The 21,746-nt window shown below is 45.7% G+C and overlaps 1 protein-coding gene across 1 annotated transcript in view; it reads right to left on the bottom strand.

Moving 5' to 3' along the window:
* Nucleotides 1-21,746, bottom strand: part of HOOK1 (hook microtubule tethering protein 1) — a 905,468-nt gene that overhangs the window by 396,055 nt on the left and 487,667 nt on the right. Inside the window, exon 11 of the mRNA XM_086953035.1 lies at nt 18,277-18,478. Within this exon, the coding sequence (XP_086809161.1) occupies nt 18,277-18,478 (202 nt within the window). The remainder of the gene's footprint in view (nt 1-18,276; nt 18,479-21,746) is intronic.

Here is a 21,746-nt window from a genome sequence, read left to right as displayed (position 1 = left end):
GGAAAGCTTTCTTCTGGTTTGTATTGAGAATAGCACCCAGAAAAGTTATCCATTGGGAAGGTTGGAGGATGGACTTGTCCTGATTGAGAGTGAGCACCAGGCGACTGAAAAGCTGTCGATAGGCGTTGGAAGATCTTTTTGCGCCGTCTAGACAAGGTGGCCGTCGACGGGGCTGAAGTAGGCTCTTTTAAAGGTGTGCAAAATCCTCGGTGGAGAAACCTTGGTCGGTAAAGCCTTAAGTTTTGCCTCTGAAGACTTTTTCTGCGTCTTCTTTTGAGGGGGCTGCGACGAAAGACCTGGAGAAGTATCTCTGGGCCTTTCCTGTGAGGTTTTTGAAGACTTTGTTGAGCCCTCACTCTCCTCAGAGGACAAGGAGTGTTCTCTGTCTTCAAGCTACTGTAGCCAAATGAAAAGGCGTCCCTCCCGTTCTTTAAGGGTCTTTGATGAAAAGGTACGACATACCTTACAGTCTTTCAAAGAATGGTCTGGATAAAGACAGTAGAGTCTTTATGTTGGTCGTCGACATGAAGCCTCTTCTTATTGCAGGAAGCACAGGGCCTAAAAAGGCCTTTTTTTTAGGAGTATCTGACATGAAGATTAAGAGAACTTCACTCGGAAGAAGTAATTCTGAAGAAAAAAACACTTGAATTCCAGAAACAAGCTCAGTGGAGACTCCCTTAGCACGACGTGTGGTAGAAAATCTGAGGGACTAGAGCTCCTTCCAGGAAGGTTCCAGAGGGTGGTGATAGCTGATTGGTTGTTATCTAGAGTTTGGTCCTCACTACAAAAGGACCTGGATATGTTACTAATGTGAGGCCTTTGGTCTATCTCTCTCTATGTCTACTGAGACATTACTTTTCGTATGTACCGGGGACTCCCATCCCGACGACGGGGAATGATTCAGGCATGTGAATCTATGAGAGATACCCTAATACTGGTTAAGAAGTAAAACTCATGGAAAGCTAGTTGTAATGGGAAGTAAAGAAACGAGGAAACCTGTTCAGTTTCCCAACACGACCCACAAGGCGCTTAGTAAGGTAGTTATGCAAGACTACTGGTATGTAAACAGAAATCGGCACTCTGGTGAGCAGTACTTTTCTGTGGAATTTTAGCTCAGTAGTTGTGCATGCTTGAAGTTTGCAAATTGACAAATAAGTCGTAAAGTGCTTTCCCAGTGTAATTTTAAAGTCAAGTCCAAGACTTTTGCTGATATCTCTGTGAATCAGAAGCATTGTCCGGCTGCGCCAAGTGCCGAATACAACAGTATTGGGTGGTTACTTCTTGTAGGTGCAGCTCTGTTCGTGTCAGCTGTAGAGTTTATCTCCCTACACTAGGCACATGAGGGGTAAACCTGTTTCTTAACAAGATCTTTTAAGAGCCATTGCCCAGGCTAAAGCGCTTTCCTGGTAGCCGAACTGTATTATTTATTATAGCGCTTCATGGTCTTGACAAGTTTTTTATCGACCAGAGACGTCTCCACATCTTCTCAGTAAATCACCATGTCTCATAATTTTTTTTGTCTCTAGTTATCTTTACTGCTATATGGATTCATTTTTATTTCTAATGCCATCTCTCCTCCACTTTCACAGAAAAATGCATACAAACTTTTAGAAATATTTCCTGAGTGCCGATGACAGCTCTGCCACCATCCAAAACAGCGCCGAATACTGCTTGAATGTTGGTGACAAGAGTTCTGCACCGCCAGTCTGAAGAGGAGCAAAACCCAGATGATGAAGCATGACACCTAGCTTGCTGGGTGTGTGAGGGTTTTAGTTCCGAAAGCGGGATTCCCCCTCCTTTCCCACCTTGTGCTTGGTTCTCTTATTCTTACCCTTTGGGGAACAGTTAATGTTTATTGTCATGAAGATGGAGTGAGTTAAACAAGTTGCTGGTGACATTGATTGAACCTCATGCATGGCAAAGGCTTACAGCATGGTCGATTCCTGCTATCACAAGCTTCAGCTCGATGAATGACTTACCACTGAGCTGGGAAGCAGCCCTGGTTAAGTTTCCATTATTGAGAGTGGAGACACCCTCGGGAGTGGCAGGGAGGAGTTATTAAGGCTCCCACTTGGTGTGCACATCCCCGCAATTGCTTTGACTGCTGTTCAGGTGGAAAGACGTATAAATTGCTGTACATTACTGTTGAAACAGAAAGTGCACTCATTTTTGTTGTCACGTATAAAGTGCAAGACATACAAAGTGCAACAATTACTCATAGTTCTGGGCAGCAAAATACGCTTTAAGAATAACTCTGCACATATCTGCTAGTCGAGGACTATGTAGGCTCCAACTATCACCCACGTTTGTATATTTAAAGAAAATGCTTCCATCAGTAGTGAGGATTGCAGGTACTTCACAGCAGAACGTGTAGACATAGATTGGGGAACCTAAGTTGTTAATTGTAAACCGATATACACTTTTAGCGAGCTATCGCCTCTATATGCAATGCCTCTTTACACTGCAAAGCAAGTGTTTCAGTGCATTTATTGCACCCCAGGCCACATCTTTGGAATAATGCTTCCTGCTATGTAGAACGTGCAGTATTAAGATCAGAAAAGCAGCAATCAACTCTACAAAGAACCACAAAGACACATACAGCTAAACTTCAAAAGGGCAACACCACCTGCCCCAATTCACAGAGGGTGAGAAAAGAATACACTCAGCTTGCATCAAATGTTTGAACACAGCAAATCTCAGAAACAACAAAACAGTCCACCTAAACCAGTCTGAAACTTGCAAACTTCCAGCCAAAACGCAAGAAATAGGCCTTAAAGCTAAAACAAGCATTGGCATAGCCAATAGGTCTCGCCTTTGGGTCCTTAAAAGTGTTTAGCCATGCAACAGTTGATGTTGTTGCACCAAGGATATTGTGTTGGATAACTAAACACTTGTAAGTTCCCCTAGGCGAGACCTATTGGCTATGCCAATGCTTGTTAATTTTCTCATGTTCCCTCGAATTGTAACTACCCCGGATTACTTCTGAGTTGAGTGAAATCCAGTCCTTTTCTTTTTCTTTTTTAGGTCGAAGCTTGCATTGCAGGGCATGGCCCTGCTGCAGGCAAAGAGATATTGTGAGCAGGGGATTTCTGTATGGCATGAAGCCACGCCCCTTTTTTTCCATTGGCAGGCCTCTGGAAACGGAGGCCTGCCATTGGAAAAAGCTCCTGTTTAGCAGATTTGTCTGCTCTGGATCCCGCCTCTCGAGGACTCCATGACCTGCCTTACGGTAGCACGACAATATTTTTAGAAATATTGCCTTGGCAACCATGAGGCAGGTCAGGGAGTCCTGGAGGGGCGGGATTCAGTATCCTGTTTCCTCGGCGGTGGAGCAGGTAGGGGAGAGGCGGTGCTTGTTTGATATGCAAGCTCTTTAAACCTATTGACAGTTGTTTGCTGACCATTAAGAATCAGTGAGCTACAGGTGCGGTTAGTGCAACTCCCTACATAACGTTCCTCCCAGACAAATTGGTGCTGCAAACTTGCACTTCCTTTTTAGGTCTCGCTGAGTCAGATATGAGCCCTCACTCTCCCCTCTATCTGCTCACTTCTGAACAGCCCCTCTAACTCCGGAAAGCCCTGCACGCTCAAATAGGCGCACAACTCCTCGGTGTCCCAGTGCCGTGGTTCAGGCAAAGACGCCTGGTTCTTGCTGACTGCGCAGCTCTTCTCCGGCGTCCAATATAAACCACATTCGTATTGCGGATCAAGCGGGCTTTTTGATCTTTTCATGGCGGGCTCTGGTTCTCACTAAACTTCCTACACAGGTCTTGTCTTGCAGCACTGTCTGCGCGTTAAAGACTTCCACAAAACTACCTATGCCTACTGTTAGCTCTCCTGGATGTCGAAGTACTATCACTCCCAGTACCTGCACCCCTAGTATACGGTTGCGCTCCGCCCGCTGCTCCCACGACCCGTCTGTAACGTCATAACACTATCCGTTATTGATATGTTGATGGTTGTATTGTCCGTGGTGCAAGACAGCAAATATCTAATCTAGGCTGCAAATCTGGATACGCGATCTGCGCGTAGAACTTGTACTATAGAAGGTAACATCGAACTGGAGAAATGTTCAGACCTCAGCCAATCCTTATGCGCTACACAGAATTCCGAAATTCTCATTGGCAATGGTCCGCACGTGTCTATGATGTGTAGAGAACACCGTTCTTTCCCAGATCGTTGGATTGTCGCAGTCAGTCGTTCACACATCAGGTCTTATTTGCAGTTTTATATAGGGCGATCTCCTCCCAGGGTCATTGGAGTGCGTTACACAAAGTCAGATAATCAAATTCATTTTTTCTTTAAAACTGGGGAGATTAAGGGATTTGCCTGATCCCAAAGTTTCAAAGTCACCAGCTGTGGTGATAACGTCACAGCTCTCCGAATGTAAGATTTACCACCTTTGCACCAATTTGGAAACCGTCTCCTTTTATTTAATTTTATTTGAGAAATTTATATGGGAAAGCAACATGTTTGTAAGCAAAGGAGCGCCGTAAGAGAGACAGATGTAGCAGGTAATGATGAGGCGTCATGGCCAGAGCTGATGAAGACGGTATGGGTAAATAAAGTTCTAGTCCTGGCGCCAGCTCAGCATCTTGTAATTCTGGGCAAATAACTTAATCTCCCTGTGCCTCAAAACATGAGCTTGTGGAATGTAATCGATGCACACGTAATGCGCCCCAAAGCCCTTGGGCCGAGTTCGCGCTATATAAAACTGCAACAAAAAAAATCAGAAATACTGCCGCCGCCTGCACAAAGTTCAGCACCACGACCTCCGGTGCCAGGGCAACCGCGTAAGCAAAGGTCGGCGCTGGCCTGGGCCCTTGTGAGGTTCTGCCTCCCCCACACAGCATGCGAAGGCCACTCCTCAGATGCGCAGCTATGGGGGCACGAGCAATGTTTATTTCAGATCCATCCCACCTATGCTAAACTGCAGATACGATATGCCAGCGAACCTTACTCCATTCTCTTTGTATTACATGCAAAAATTGTGAGTGGTTGAGTCCATATTAAGAGTATGCAGTGCCACAAAACACCAAACTGTATTAGGAGCCTATATTATTAAAAGGTTTTATTCAAAACTATACATTTTCATGTATTAACAATAATGAAACATAGCAACAACTTTCTTAAAAATATATTTTTGTAAATGACACAGTATGACAGTGCAGAATTATGCCATTAGTGTTCTACATATACTATGGTTGATGCTTATGTTAACAAGCATTGGCATAGCCAATAGGTCTCGCTTTTGGGACCTTATAAGTATTTAATTATGGAGCACAATACTCTTGGTGCAACAACATCAACTTTTGCATGGTTATACACTTATAAGGCAGGGATGTAGAATTCCTATAGCCCGACGCCCAGGACATATTGTTTGAGGTCAAGGGCAACAAGTTTTAATGTTTATTTTGTCCTTGGGACAAGTAGGCCCAACCCCCTGCAGCACAAACCCTTAGGCTGCCAGTTTGCAGTACCACATTAAGGGTCAGGGAAGGGTACTGCCTGCAGTTAACTTAATATTTGTGTGCATATGTTAATGCTGTTCAAATTTGAATTCATGATTAATTAATTTGAAGCCTTTATTATTAGGGTGAGCGCTCTAAGTAAATGTAAATTCTGACTGCACTACTGACAGTGGTTCCAGTATAATAATGTGTACACACGTTTAAAGGTTTAGCAATATGAGGCTATGCATAATGCTCCCAGAATGCTCTCTGATTAGATGCACATATTTGCAGAAGCTTGAAAGCAAGATTAAGGATTATTTGCTTTCAATATAAAATGTTCCTAACAAAATGAAAGTAGGGGGAAAAAACATTTTGCTAAACTACTGAAAATGTTCAGGTACCATTTCTTTGCAGCATCATTTAGTAAAATGTGTTGTTGCATGCTAGTATTTCCCAAAAATATTCATATTGGAAAATCAGTTTAACCAGTTTCAGTAAGATTATGGGAAATATACAAATAAACAAGCATTGGCAAAGCCAGTAGGTCTGAAATTGGTGGTCAGCGTTTTAGTTTTGGCAATGTGTGACTTGTTTTGGCATGGTTTCTGTCAAAACTTATTGATGTGAGAGCTGCCGGGTCCTCACCATTATAACAAACATTGGCAAAAAAAAAAATGTTTTTGGTCTCAAAAAGCACACACTGCCACATTAGTTATAGGCACTGAACGAAACTTCTGTGTGTGCCGATATGCCCCTTGTGAAACAGAAGAATGCTGTCACTCACAGTGAAGCCAGCTGATACAGAGAGAGATGGAAAGAATTTTAATAAACCCAAAAGGTCATGGTTAACGCGAGACACAAGTAGGGCAAGAAATTGTACTCCTAGAAAATATTTGTGAACTGCATTTTAGCATGAGCAAATATGCGTGTGTAGATTTGCTCATGCGAAAACCTGAGGGTTTGCAAGTTCATTTTCCCACCAGCCACTTTTTTCCCCAACTAAATTTCCAACATTTCTTAGTATGGGAAAAGATTACAGAAGAGTTTTTGAAAACTCTTAAAACATGCAATTTAGTAGGTTTGCACAGACTCAAATAGGCATTCTAACCCTGGAACTATTGCTTACCACTACCTTCAGTCCCAGGATGTAGATCTGCTGAAACGTGGCAACATGAAGGGATTTCTGGTATTCAAACACTACTATGATATGAGCCCTGGCATAATCAGAGAGGCTATATAAGAGCTCTTATATAATGAGATTGCTGCCATAATTTGTCGCCACACTACATATCACTAAAGGGACAAGTGGATTTTGTTACAGGACAAGTAGATTTAGGAAGCAACCTGCCTCATGGACAAGTAGATATTTAAATAAATTCCACACCGCTGATAAGGTCCCCAAGGCGAGACCTATTGGCTATGCCAATGCTTGTTCAGTTTCCTTTCTGTCTGTCGTACCGTTTTTTTCTCCACTAGAACCCTCAGTCTGGAAAGGGGCGACCATTCGGTCCCCCCGAACGTATGGTGGAGTACCACGATCCCCCCGGGAAGCAATCTTGGGCGGGAGGCGAGTCTCGGCTGGTATGCCCGAAGTGGCGTAGCCGGGGCGCGCCTTTTTCCCGCCCTGGAGTGGGCTGGCCTAGACACTGATGCGGCCGGCCACGCCCTCGGGGCAGGCCGGGGCGGGTTTACGCCCGCCCTGAAGACGGATAAAAGGAGCAACAAGCCAAGGAAGCATCCTCTTGTTCCTGTGCTCTGAAGCTGCACCACCTCGCTGCACGTGAGCTCGAGACGGAACGAAGAGCCAATTTTGAGCGTGGTAATCTTTCTTGTTTGTTTTGCAGATACTCTGTCGGAGAATGCCTAAGAAGGCGGGAAAGCGAATGACTACCGACCAGATGCTGCGTGTTCTTATGAAAGAGGTGACCGACCTAAAGAAGCGAATGGCGGAGAAAGACGAGGAAGGGGGGCCGAAACGTCCTCTGGCAGGAGCAGCTCCAGGAGGAAAAGGCAAGAGGCCCAGAAGGGGAGCAGCTGGGGGAGACGTCCCAGTTCCCTGTACTCCACTTGAGGCACCCACCCCTGTGCCGGAGGAAGGGAATCCGATTCCCGTGGTGGTCACCCCCGTGTCCGGGGACGATATGCCGCCCGAGCTGGCAGCACAACTAGCAGCGTGGTTGGGTAAAGGTAGCAAGGGCGCCACGGCTGACGACGCGCAGGTGTTGATGAAACAGCTGCGGGAAACAAGGGAAGCGACGAAGGCACCATCGCCGGCTGCGGCAGTAGAAAAACCACCTGGGTCAGGTCCAGTCGCAGATACAGCTTCCGGTTCAGGTAAGCGGCCATTGCCGATTGCGAGGGATGAGTCGGCACCCTCCCGAAGGGAAAAGTTGGGTCAACATGTCCCCCTGGCTATCAAAGAGAAGATATGGGCAGGGGAGTATATAAACATCTTCTCGTTGCTTACCGATCATTATGAGATGGAGCATGTTAAGAGCCAAAAGGAGCTCATGCATCCGAGTGTTTGGCGCGCAAAGATGGCCGCCTTTAAGGTAAATGAAAACATTGGTAATTGGGGCAAAGCATGGGGGGTTTTTACATCCATCTTGGGTGAACGTAGGCCCGAATTGCTGCCCGAATTGCCGATTTATCAGTCACGGATCATGGGGTATTCAGTATCTCACGAGGGCAACCATTGGTTTTGTTACGATAATGTTTTCAGAAAAGCGAAAGAGCATGATAAAAACTTAACTTGGGATTGTTATGATTCTGTGTCCTGGTCCAAAATGGAGGATTCTGGTATGTTGAGGGTGCCATTGGTAGGGAGTAACGTTGGCGAATCCTCCCGCCAATACGCGGGGACGCCCTTTCGATCAGGTACGAGTAGCGACAATCACTCGAGGCCAATCGGCAACACAGGTAAAAGGGGGGTTTGTTGGAACTTTAACAGGGGGAAATGTACTAGGCCCCAGGGGTCATGCAAATTTAGGCACGAATGTGGGGGGTGTGGGCAATCATCCCATCCTGAGTCCATGTGCAGAGCCAAAACGGGTGATAACGGGGGTAGAGGAGGCGCCAAACAGGTCTGACATAGTCCGAGGGGCGCCTTTACCTACTCCGATTGATACCATGGCAATGATTCCCTGGCTCAGCGAATACCCGGATCACGCTTCCGCTGGGGTGTTGCGGAACGGGTTTTTATATGGTTTCCGCATCCCAGTAGGGGAGTTTCAGGGTATAGCAAAATGTAAAAACCAGATATCGGTCTTACAGCATACAACCGTGGTACAGGAAAAGATTGGGAAGGAGGTGGCTCGAGGTCGAGTCGCCGGTCCATTTAATGTGCCACCAGTTGCTAACTTTGTTTGTTCCCCTTTAGGGGTGGTCCCCAAGAAGGACCCGGGTGAGTTTCGGCTGATACATAATTTATCAGCCCCACGTGGTCTTTCCGTGAACGATGCGATAGACCCGGAAGTGTGTTCGGTGCGGTACGCATCCTTCGATGAGGCCGTAGCCATATTGAATCGCCTGGGGCCCGGTGCGCTGATGGCAAAATCTGATATCGAGTCAGCGTTCCGGTTGCTCCCGGTACATCCAGACGACCAGCGTCTCCTTGGTTTCATGTTTCAGGGTCACTACTACATGGATAGGTGTATGCCGATGGGGTGCTCTATATCGTGTGCCTATTTCGAAAAGTTCAGTTGCTTCCTGCAATGGGTCTTCACAAAGAAGACGGGGTTTCAACATGTTATGCATTATCTCGATGACTTTTTGTTTCTCGGGGCAGCCGGGGATCCGGAATGTGGACAGGCTTTGAATGCATTTTGTGTCTTGATGAATCAGTTTGGCGTGCCATTGGCACCAGGTAAGTCTGTGGGTCCCTCGACTTGCCTCGAGTTTCTGGGGATCGAGCTCGATTCCGATGAAGGTTGTTTTCGTTTACCAGGTGACAAAGTGTTAAGGTTCAGGGCATCCCTGCAAATGTGTATCAGTGAGTCTAAGGTTAAGCTCCATCAATTACAGCAATTGGTGGGGCAGTTGAATTTTGCCCTAAGAGTTATACCGATGGCCCGCCCCTTTTCTCGCTCGATCGCTCAAGCCATGGTCGGCCTGAAGGAGGGTCATCATCGCACAAGGCTCTCGGCAGAGGTTCGCCAGGACATGCGCATTTGGTTGGCATTTCTGGCGGATTTCAATGGTCGAATTGTCTGGAACAAACCGGCCGTGTCCTCTGAGGAGCTGGGGCTGTGGACAGATTCGGCAGGGAGCATTGGTTTTGGTGCCATATTCGGCACTCAGTGGTCGGCACAAAGATGGCCGTCATGGTGGCATGATAGTGGTCTGACAAGTAACATTGCTTTCCTAGAACTTTTTCCCATTCTGGTGGCCCTAAGAACTTGGCCCGAGGGGTTCAGAGATCACTCTGTGGTATTCTGGTCTGATAACATGACCGTTGTTGAGTCGGACCCGGTGGCAGCACCCTTTCCCGAAGCTCTCTGGTCTCTCGGTGCCCCGAATTACAGGACCTCGTGGGAGAGAGTTTAGCACCCAGGACGAGGAAGGCATATGAAGGGGCGTTCCGTTCCTATTGGGCCTTTTTGGGGGCGGCTAGAGGGGAGCTTTGGGGCCAGGAGGAGTTGGTAGTGAAATTCCTGCTGTCGTTACGGCAGGCAGGCAAATCAGTGGCTACGGCCCAGAGGCATCGGGCCGCCATTTCCGTTGTGGCTAGGGCTCATGGGATCCAGGACCCGACAGCGTCTTTCGTTGTGCAAAAAGCGCTACGTGGGTGGCAACGCCTTGAGGGTCGCAGAGTAAATGAAAGGCGCCCAATAGGTCTGGATAGGTTGGCCCTGTTATTATCTAGACTCCCTGCAACATGTTCATCCCAGTATGAAACAGTGTTATTCCGAGCCGCTTTTACGCTGGCATTTCATGGGGCTATGCGGGTAAGCGAATTAGTGGCGAGGAACAAGCAGGACGTGATGGGGGGACTGTGCCAAGAGCACGTTCAGATCAGAGGGGAGACAATGACTGTCTCGTTCGTCAGGTCCAAGACCGATCAGGGTGCGATGGGTGATTGCATAATAATACAAAGGATCCCCGGGTCCTCCATGTGCCCGGTGAGTTGTGTAGAGGAATATTTAGCACAAAGGGTGGCATCATGGGGGGGGACCTTGTTGAGACACGCTGACGCCACCCCACTGACGAGGTTTCAGTTTCAGCGGGTGCTTGCGATGTCGATTACTGCTGCGGGCTTGAACCCGGGCGAGTTTGGGACCCATTCCTTTCGGATAGGGGCTGCTACAGAGGCTACAGCCAGGGGTCTGAATGTCGAACAAGTTAAACGTGTGGGGCGTTGGTCCTCCAATTGTTATAAGAGGTATGTGCGGTTGCACATGTTGTGAAGCTGTAATGATGTACTCACGCTTCTTGTTTTGTTTGGTTTCAGTTGCGCAAGCCTACGAGGCGGGGCGGACTATGCAGTCGACCCAACACCGGGCCAGCGGTCAGACTTCACCGGCTGTGAGAAAGGAGGTGTGGGTCGTGGGCCACTCATACATGAGGCGTGCCGCGGACGTATTCAAAGCAGGTGACATGATTCACGTGGCTGGGGAATACGGGTACAGTGTGTCCTTCTACGGAAAGGGCGGACTCTGTATTGACCAGTTTCAATCATTCTTTGAGGGTTTGCTAGGGCGGACAAGGTCACCGCCGGCTATAGTCATAGTACATCTTGGGGGCAATGATTTGGTCACCACTGGTAGACGACTTCTTCTTGAGGCGATGCTTTCCACTGTAAGTTGGTTGGCGAGGAGAGTTCCAGGGTGCACGATTGCATGGTCACATATGATCCCACGGAAAGTATGGCGGGGGGCTATTTCTGTTTCTGCTCTGAATCATTCAGTAAGAAAAATTAATAACAAAGTCAGTCGATTGTTCCGTTCCAATACACTGCATTCTATTTCTCATGGTTGTATTACGGGTGACAGTATGTATTTGGGGGATGGTGTTCATTTGTCCCGGGTGGGGAACGAGTTACTCATAGGAGACTGTGTAGCTTGGCTAAAGACTTTAAGACATGACCTTTAGGTAGGAGTGTTGTGGGGGGTCCGGATAGCCGGTCAACTATCCGGCCTGTGGCGGTAAGGTCATGATCGGTGAGCACTAATTGGAAGATCCCTATGAGTGGGCGTCACCCATTACGGATGGGAGCGCTCGAGGGAGGTGGCCATTGGCCCCTCAACGGGGTAGGCGGTCCCTTCTAAGGATGGGCCGCCGAAAGGAAAGGAAAGGCGGTCAAGGCCCCTTCCTGGGTAGGAGGGGCTACAGCCCCCTCCTGGAGAATTTCCCGGGGCCAGGTCATCTGCGACGGCAGATGTGGTAAGTTGTGTGGGGTTTGGGGGGGGGGTCTACGCTACCTTCTAGATACCTCACACGAGTCCTCGGACGACCTTTAAGTGGCGTCGAGTTTATTGGGGCCCCCGTCAAGTCAAGGGAAATTGGTAGTTGCACTCGAGGTACACCTCTGTGCGGTCGCCCCTCACAAGTGAGGGGGATGTTTCTGGTTTAGGGATCTTGACACCGGTTACGACCTTGCCGTTGGCCCTTAAACGTTAGGATGTACAATTTCATATTTCAAGTTAAATGTTTGTAGGATGTTAGTTCGGCTAGGAGAACCTTTGTATTAGAGAATATGTTAAGGTTAGCCAAACATCGCAATGTGGTAATGAAATTGTACATGATATGAAACTGTTATTTTAATGTTTTAATTTTTGTTTCATATTTTAATAAATACGGCCGGGAGGGTCACTCCCTCCCGTCTTCCAAAAGTTCAGAACTGTTTCCGGTTTCCCATCCTTGGGGATTGTGTTGAGAGGGGGTGGCGGGTATCTCAGCCATATGGAAAGGGGCGACCATTCGGTCCCCCCGAACGTAAGGTGGAGTACCACGATCCCCCCGGGAAGCCATCTTGGGCGGGAGGCGAGTCTCGGCTGGTATGCCCGAAGTGGCGTAGCCGGGGCGCGCCTTTTTCCCGCCCTGGAGTGGGCTGGCCTAGACACTGATGCGGCCGGCCACGCCCTCGGGGCAGGCCGGGGCGGGTTTACGCCCGCCCTGAAGACGGATAAAAGGAGCAACAAGCCAAGGAAGCATCCTCTTGTTCCTGTGCTCTGAAGCTGCACCACCTCGCTGCACGTGAGCTCGAGACGGAACGAAGAGCCAATTTTGACCCACCCACCAGCCCCTGAGGACAGCAAGTGTTTTTGGACAAAGTTTAATGTGGTAACTCTAATTTTGTTTACAGGTTCGGATTATTATCGTGATAACTTTGAATATGCAATAAAGAATGGTCGATTGTGGTATGTTTTGCAAATAAAGTAATCCTGCTCTAGTGTTGATCAGTAGCATGCTAATAATAAAGTTGTTGTTTTACTGTCTTTTAATTAAATTAGTCATTTAGTTTAGAACTGTCGTATTTATTTTGGTCGGGCGGTAAGGTCATGATTGGTGAGCACTAATTGGAAGATCCCTATGAGTGGGCGTCACCCATTACGGATGGGAGCGCTCGAGGGAGGTGGCCATTGGCCCCTCAACGGGGTAGGCGGTCCCTTCTAAGGATGGGCCGCCGAAAGGAAAGGAAAGGCGGTCAAGGCCCCTTCCTGGGTAGGAGGGGCTACAGCCCCCTCCTGGAGAATTTCCCGGGGCCAGGTCATCTGCGACGGCAGATGTGGTAAGTTGTGTGGGGTTTGGGGGGGGTCTACGCTACCTTCTAGATACCTCACACGAGTCCTCGGACGACCTTTAAGTGGCGTCGAGTTTATTGGGGCCCCCGTCAAGTCAAGGGAAATTGGTAGTTGCACTCGAGGTACACCTCTGTGCGGTCGCCCCTCACAAGTGAGGGGGATGTTTCTGGTTTAGGGATCTTGACACCGGTTACGACCTTGCCGTTGGCCCTTAAACGTTAGGATGTACAATTTCATATTTCAAGTTAAATGTTTGTAGGATGTTAGTTCGGCTAGGAGAACCTTTGTATTAGAGAATATGTTAAGGTTAGCCAAACATCGCAATGTGGTAATGAAATTGTACATGATATGAAACTGTTATTTTAATGTTTTAATTTTTGTTTCATATTTTAATAAATACGGCCGGGAGGGTCACTCCCTCCCGTCTTCCAAAAGTTCAGAACTGTTTCCGGTTTCCCATCCTTGGGGATTGTGTTGAGAGGGGGTGGCGGGTATCTCAGCCATATCATTTTGCACTTTGAGATGAGGTTTGACAGCTTGTTATCCGCTGCCACAGCCCACTGATGCATATGTTTCAGAAATTATTTTAGCTAATTTCAGTTCAAGCCCTTGAACAGGATCAGATGAAAATGTCTGGTGTATGACCAGAGCCGCCGCTTCCCCGCAAATATTGCTTAGAATAATTGAGGAAACTGTTTCAAAATTCCCTTTAATTTCATTGCTGATGCAGCTCTGTGCTCTCTTTGTACTTGTGTAAGTATATCAGGTACTACGGCCAATGAGGGTGTGCCATGCATTGTATTATGAATAAAGGCAAATATACATTCCTAGGTGTTGTGCTCTTCTACAAGTGGTAAAATCCCAAGGAGAAGGGGCATAGTCTATTCTATTCTATTCTATACGGAATTTGTTAAGCGCACGGTCACCCAGGGGTTTCATGGCGCTGAAGGTCAGAATACTATGCTTGTTTTGGGCTGTAGTATGCAGCTCACAAGGCAATTTCATCGCATTTCACCAACACCTTGCCTATATTAGCATTTTTTGTCCGTGGACTGATTACCTGTATGGCTACCTGTGCCTCTGGGTCAAGTCCAACTGTAATTGCTCTGCCTGCTTCATTTTGCAGTATATACTGTCTGAGACTCGTGTATAAGGATACTGTATGATTTAGTATAGTTGTTACATACCTAGCCTATGGGGAATGTAGATTAGGAAAAGGTGTGTACCCGGTCAATATGGGCTAGGTGGCCCCGTCATTACTTGAAGGACCCAGTCTGAGGTGTGTGTGGCCATGGACCACGAAACACATTTTCATTTTCTTGGTGGGTCAAAGGGACCTACAAGTCCTGATATGCTTGATATTGGGAAGGAACGTCTGCAGCTTAATATACGTGGAAATGTCCAGGACCAGAATCTATAGCATTAAACTCCACCCATGAGTAAAACTATTTCATAGTCATATGCAGCATGTTCATGTGCAACAGATGTTACTGCACCTCGCGCATCAGGAACACCTCTGATTTTGAGATGCTATGTAACTGTTGGCCTGTATTTTACTCCATCAAAACAGGAGCTGCTATGTTTAATGCACACATTGAATTAACAAGAGATGCAAAATGCAGAAACCATTGAAAGGGAAAGCCCCTTTTATAAGCCAAGCTTGACAAACATGCAGAAAAAAAGGGATTTTTATAAATGAATAACGACTCAAAATAGCACTAAAAAACACGGGACAAAACTTTAAAATATTTTTTTTCTAAAACCCAAGTTCAGTGCATAAAATCTAAATGGTAACCAAACAGAATGAAAAAATAAATGCAACAATTCATGGCATGGATAATTGAAGATTAAAATGAAAATTCCTAATATGTTTAGCAGGTTCCTAGCATCCTAACACAATATCACTACTTCTACGCGCCATGATAGAATTTAGCAGAAACAGAAAATAGCAAGCCTAGAAATCGAGTTTCTTAGGATTGGTCGCACAGCATCAGCATAAGAACAAGCAGTTTAATTATTCTCTATCATAGCTCTTGCCCGAGAATGGTAAGCAGAGTCGGGCTGAAAGCCACTTCTCTGCACCGCTCTCGGAGTCCCAAAGAAACCCTGACTGGGGCTAGATAGTCTCAGCGAACCAACGTGACCTAGAGAAGCCTCTTTAATTAATGGCCAGATACCTGAGCTTTTATAGTATCTCATTGCCAATTGTGTTTAAGGTTTAAAAGTTGGGTGACACTAACATCTCAACAAGACTAAACAAGTATGCCAATAATGTGTCAACTCGATTCACTTGCAGATATTTAGCCTTCACTATAAGCGTCCGTATTAACATGTCAGTCAGTGACTATAACATAAACAATGAAAATGTCAGCCTAGATAGGAAGCGGACATGATGCTAATATTTCTGTATGTCTCTAAACGTCACGCTTTGTAATAAAAAGTGATAAAAGAATTTGCAGGCAAGCACATGATAAAAATAGAAGACATAGAAATGTGCCCTGTCACAGAGTTCTTGAAAACTGTCCTTAAATAGTTCGAGCTCTGAATCAGCCTTCTCTCAAAACAATCTGGAACCATCAAAAGGCATATCCATTAAGGTTGCTCGAACATCTCCTGAAAACTCTATTGATCTCTTTTAGGAGAGCCTTGTATGACACTGGTGCCAATAGCTCTAACAATAAAGTCTGTGGTGTCCAAGCCTGAAAGCAAGACATACTTTGCCATGCCCTATACATCAAGTATCGTTTGAGCCAGCAAGGTCTTCCAGAGTGGACAGCATGATCTCGCTGGCTATGTCCCATAAAGCCTGTGTGTGCTTCCTCAGAAGAGACATAGCGCTAAAGGATCTTTTGTCTCACTAGCCAGAGAATGTTCTTTTTCTGATAGCATCAATACGTTTTGGCTCTGAATCTAGAGGACTGGCTGAAAAAGCATTAGGAGTAACTTTATTTGTCTACGCCTGTACCAACAGGGTTTCAAGTATAAGGTACTTCGTTAAAAAAAAATAATCAGGGAGCAGATCTAGATTGACTGGCCACAAGTCGACTGACCGAACAATGGAACATGGAATGGACCAAGTCCCCATGATAGCGTCTCTGAGAACATCACTGACTGATAATATTGGCTCAGAAGAAGAGGAATTAGGCTAACAAATTAAAAAAATGGTCTTACTTTTAACAATAAGCAACTGTAACTCCAGCACTTCTTCAACCCTTCACACTACTACTACGAAGGAGGCCCTTTCTGCGATTGGAGGCCTAGGTGGTGAGCCCAGCTCAGTCTCTAAAGAAGCATATTGGCATTCAGTAAATCTGCATAAAACCTACCCTCAGTAAAGTGGTGAGGAGCAGGTTGTCCCCCTTTTCTGTGTTATGGGGAACATTTTGTATTCAGTGAACTGCATCAGAGTTGGATCCGAATAAGGCATCTAGTCTGTGATACTACTGGCCCTAAGGCAAAGGGCGATGATTAGAGTTTGGTTGTATATTGGCAGGCTGCCATTTTTTAAAGTCATAGCACAGTGGTATGAACCATCTTCGGTTTGGGTCTGAAAAGCACCATTGCAGTTAGATCTGAAACTGGTGCTGGTGGATTAGAAATAACCACGAAAGCGACTGACGATGGGCGAAGTTTGAACCGATATCAGAAGCAGCTTGGAAACATGTTACAACGTGCCGGACGATCATCCTGCCGGCTGATGGTAAACTGGAGGATCCTGCACCTCTGTAGGGCGTAAACGTTTGCCAGATCAAGCCATGAGCATCTGAAAGGGTTGTAGTTTGAACTCTTATACTTGAGGCGCTCCAGGACTAGTTGTGGGACCGATTGTAATTAGAAGTCGCTTTCGGGATAAGGTTTTTTGATTAACATTAGTGCCCACACACCAGATTTCAAGTGTGGAATGGGGTTGAATCCTGCTTAGGATTTATTGCACTTACGTCAGGTTTTTAACTTCGACTTACTACAAGACTTTGCACAGGAATTGGCCTTTGCATGGGAAGGACCACTTGGGCAAGATTGCAAGGAGCCCTATGACATGGATCTCAGCTCAGTTTTGAAGATGTATGGTTCTCACATCCCTAGTTCATTTAGACAGGTGAAGCAGATGGGAAACTGCAAGTGTACTCTACATCTAGACTGATCTCAAAACAGCTAGCCTGATTAAAAAAACATAGGAGGACATGCCAAATCAAACCATTGCTTACAACCTTGTGTTGGCTCTTTCGTTAGGCAATAGGTATGTCTTCACTTTAGAGTTAGAAATATTGGTCCTGATTTACAAAGCACTTCATAATAAGATGTTGATGCTTTTAACTGAGGAACAGTGTGCTAACAGCCACCCAATAGCAACGTTTGGTTGGGACATTTGTTGCACAGAATACAAAAACATAGATACAAATACAGGGTTGCACCAACATGAATTTCTTCAAGTTTACTCCCTCCAAATCCTCAATCATCAGCAGCTGATGGGTCTTAGGAAGAGGAGCTACCTTTTAGAACTATCTGCAGTAAAGCAAAAGAGACATCAACAATCTAGTGTTATTCAGAGCTAACTTAAATATATGTGCATCTTTGAAATGTGTTACTTCATTAGTCCAAAATTATTCAGCCATTTTCGAGGGAAATATAAGCTTCATATAATACACAATGGCAATAAAATAGCTCCTTTTTACAGTCTATGTGACTTGCAAACGGATGCTACTACTGAAACACCTGGCATGCATGATAGGCAGGTCTAGAGTCTGGAAGGAAAATACTTTAATTTCCTTTTTGCTAAAATGATTAGCAAAATTAATTAGCTGCAGCAATGCTGGTTTAAGAAAGTATTCTGTTTATTGTTGTTTGTTTTTGCCACTAGCAGACTAAATGTGGAATCCCACATCGGTTTGTGCCAGCATTAGTGGCACTTTACCCACCTCTATGATCTCAGAAAATATGAAATTCTATGAAGGATGAAGCATTACAAAAAGAATCATTTACCATATAAGCAATATGGAACCACTATTCTACCTGTTACAGCATTTCAGCAATTCAAGTAACATACATCAATACAAGGACAGTTGGCAGACAGTCTTCCTTACCTGTCTTTTGTATGTTTCCAGTTGCGCACGTGCTGCATTTGCCTTCTTTAGTTCGTCTTCTAGGCTGACTGTGTTATGCATGTACATCATGTTTGTATCCTCCAGTGTTTTCACCTGCCTGCGAAGGTCACCCAGATCCTCTAGTTTTTGGCGGTATACTTCAACCGCTGCCTCAAGTTTACCTGCCTTATCAGATGTTGCCCTGCAACCCAGATACGATGGGGAAGTTATAGAGGTGATACGAAATTTGGGCATTATAAATGTAATTATTCAGTTATATAATGTTCAATCTATATGGAAAGAATTTCTCTAATTTATCATCTGTTGCTTTATTATTCTTACATATGTGGCAGTATTTCACATGATGAAACTACAATGAAATATTCACAAAATCATTAATAAAAAAAAATGCTTCACTAGGCAGTAGCAATAAACAAGACATAACCTATTCAGATCTCACCAAACTTAAGGACCTTTTTAAGGTAATCTATGCAGGGAAAATACTGTGCATATCAAGTTTTGCACCTCAGAGAACGGGAAAGGAATACAGTTACTTACCTGTAACATCAGTTCTCCAATGCTGGTATCTTTTATAGGATCACATGCTTGAATCATTCCTCATCTTAGAGCTGGAAGCCCCACTGTGACCTTTAAATAGTGGTAACAAAGGAACTGCTTCGAAATCAGCGCAAGCAAAATCATTTTAGTAGCGTAATCACTAATCTCCAGGAAATATGGTGAGAGCTCACAGAACTCCACTTCCTACCCCCATACTTCAGATTTCTAAAGCACTTGTGTGAAAGGAAAACGAGAGTGTCTGAACGTGGAGGAGGGAGCCTATGAAAGATAACAATGCTGGAGAACTGTACTTACAGGTAAGGAATGGTTTCTTACCTGTAATCCTAGTTCTCTGTCATAAGAATCTCCATTGATAATCATAAGCACTGAATAGATTAGCTAGCTCATTCCCAAGGAAATCCGCGAGGTAACAGATAAAAAGGAAGAAATAGAACTTAGGCAAATAGATTTCTTAGCGAGGTTTGCCCAACCTGGGTTTCTACCCTCAATCTGAATCAACACAATAGTGTCTTGTAAAGGTGTGAACGGGTTTCCAAGCCGCGGCTTTGCAAATCTCAGAAATCGGAATATTTCGAAGAAAAGCGTCAGTAGCTGCTTTATCTCTGGTAGAATGGGCTTTAGGTTTCTTAGAAAAGGTGTTTTTGGCTTTCTTGTGACATAGGAAGAAGCAGGAGACAATCAATCTAGACAAGGATTGTTCGCAGTAGCGAATCGTGTCCATAGTTTATAAAATGTTGTCTTCATCATCATCATCATCATAAAAAAACGGGGCACAAGAGGGGTGGCACAGAAGGCAAAAAACGGGGCACAACAAGGGGGTAAACAGTGGCACAGAAGGCAACAACAAAAAACGGGGCACAACAAGGGGGTAAACAGTGGCAAAGAAGGCAAAAAAAACGGGGCACAACGAGGGGGTAAACAGTGACACAGAAGGCAAAAAAACGGGTCACAAGGAGGAAAACAGTGTCACAGAAGGCAATAAAAACGGGGCACATGGAGGAGGAAAACAGTGTCACAGAAGGCAATAAAAACGGGGCACAACGAGGGGGTAAACAGTGACACAGAAGGCAAAAAACCGGGTCACAAGGAGGAGGAAAACAGTGGCACAGAAGGCAATAAAAACGGGGCACCAAAACGGAAGAAACACACTTACCAGCGAGACCTCTGCAGCGGCAGAGGCACACAGGCAGACCTGTGCAGAGGAGGAGAGACCTACCCGGAGGGGCCAAGGGTCACCTAAAGCAGCAAGTTCTTGCTTGACATAATTTAGTCATCTAGTCTTGCTGTGGTTCTCCATTTTTAGTATATCTCTTATAATCTTCTGGTTAAGGGGGACAGTGTCCCTATGCCAGATCGATAGCCACAGCATGAGCGGGGCCACGCGAATTGAGTCAGCAATATATGGGAGGCCCAGTTCTATATGGGAGACATAATTTGAAGAGGATTGTGGAAGAGAGGTAAGCGATTTAAAAAATATATTTTCAATTATTTGGAGTGGTTCGATGGGTGCCATACCCCATACGCCTACCCCATAAGCTACAGGTAATACTCTCTTGGCATGATAAATATTTTTTATGGGGCCAAGTGGTCTTGCGCCCAACCTACTAGAGAAAGATTTTAATGCCGCTAAACTCATCTCCATGGCCATAGTCCTTCCTTCAACCAACTGTATCCATGTTTGATTTTTTTCAAAAAGTATCCCTGGATATGGGAAGGAGTTGACCACCTCGATTTCTTATGAGTCCATATGGAACTGGGGGGGTTGACGTTTAGGTAAAATGTATACATAAAAGCTGCATATGCTGTTATGAGACGTTGGAGACCCAAGCCCGTTCTGGAAATCAATACAGCATCATCGGCATATGCCAAAATAGGAACTCAATGAGAGTCAAATTCAGGGTCTTGAAGGGGCCGGTGCGCTCCCCGTTTTTCCCATACCGGACAGATGCAGAGGCATCAGAATACAGTTGGTGGATGAAATTGATTAAGAGCTGGTCAATTCCCATCTCGACATTAATATTCCAGAGCTTTGGGTGGGATACGCAGTCGAACGCTGCTCCATAAAAGCAAGGTAAAGTTTCCCACCCTTAGCTCTGGTATATTTATCCATGATTAGCGAGAGGTTCAGGCACTGGTCAACAGTGTCCTTTCCCTGTTGGAATCCATACTGGGACTGCATAAAGAGGTTCCTATCCAGAGCCCAGGACTCAAGCCTACTCAAGAGTGGAGTGGAGAGGTGTGGTGCAGCGGCCAGGGCAGCTGAATTCCGTGCACAGGGCTAACAGCGTCAGTGGCAGATCAGTTCAGCACCATGTGACTCTGGGCAATAGCTCACTTAATTTCCACGACGGCCCCCAGTGCCTTGAGATCCATAAGGGTGAGTAGTTCACGCTTTACAAATCCCCGATTTTATGATTTAAGAGGAGACGACCCATCAATTTAGCTGTTGTATCTATAAGGGAGATTGAGCCATAGTTTTTAGGGGTTCTCTCATCGCCCTTTTTATAGATTGGCACTATTACACTCGTCTTCCATGAGGGTGGAGGACCTACTAGCACTATCTTATTTAAAACATTTGTCAGCAGGGGCACCCACAGACCTTGATTCTCCTGAAAAAAGTCTATTGGGACTCCATACTCCATCCGTCCTGGCGCTTTCCCAGTACTGCAGACCTCTAGTCCACACTTCACCTCTATGAATGAAACCACTAACTTTTCCTGAGGGTTAGTGCCTGTTGGATTAGGTGAAGAGGGCGGGGAAGTAGTAAGAGAAAAAATACTTGAGTAAAGTGCCACCCAATCATCTTCGCCTATGTAGGTGTCTAAGGTAGGGTCTCTTTGGGTCTTACAGTAGGATGCATTTATTCTCTCCCAAAACTCTTTGCTGTATCC

Source organism: Lissotriton vulgaris, chromosome 1_1, assembly GCF_964263255.1.
Source record: "Lissotriton vulgaris chromosome 1_1, aLisVul1.2, whole genome shotgun sequence".
Classification (NCBI taxonomy): domain Eukaryota; kingdom Metazoa; phylum Chordata; class Amphibia; order Caudata; family Salamandridae; genus Lissotriton; species Lissotriton vulgaris.
The sequence above is the reverse complement of the archived record's forward strand: the minus strand, read 5'-3'. Positions and strand labels throughout refer to the sequence as shown.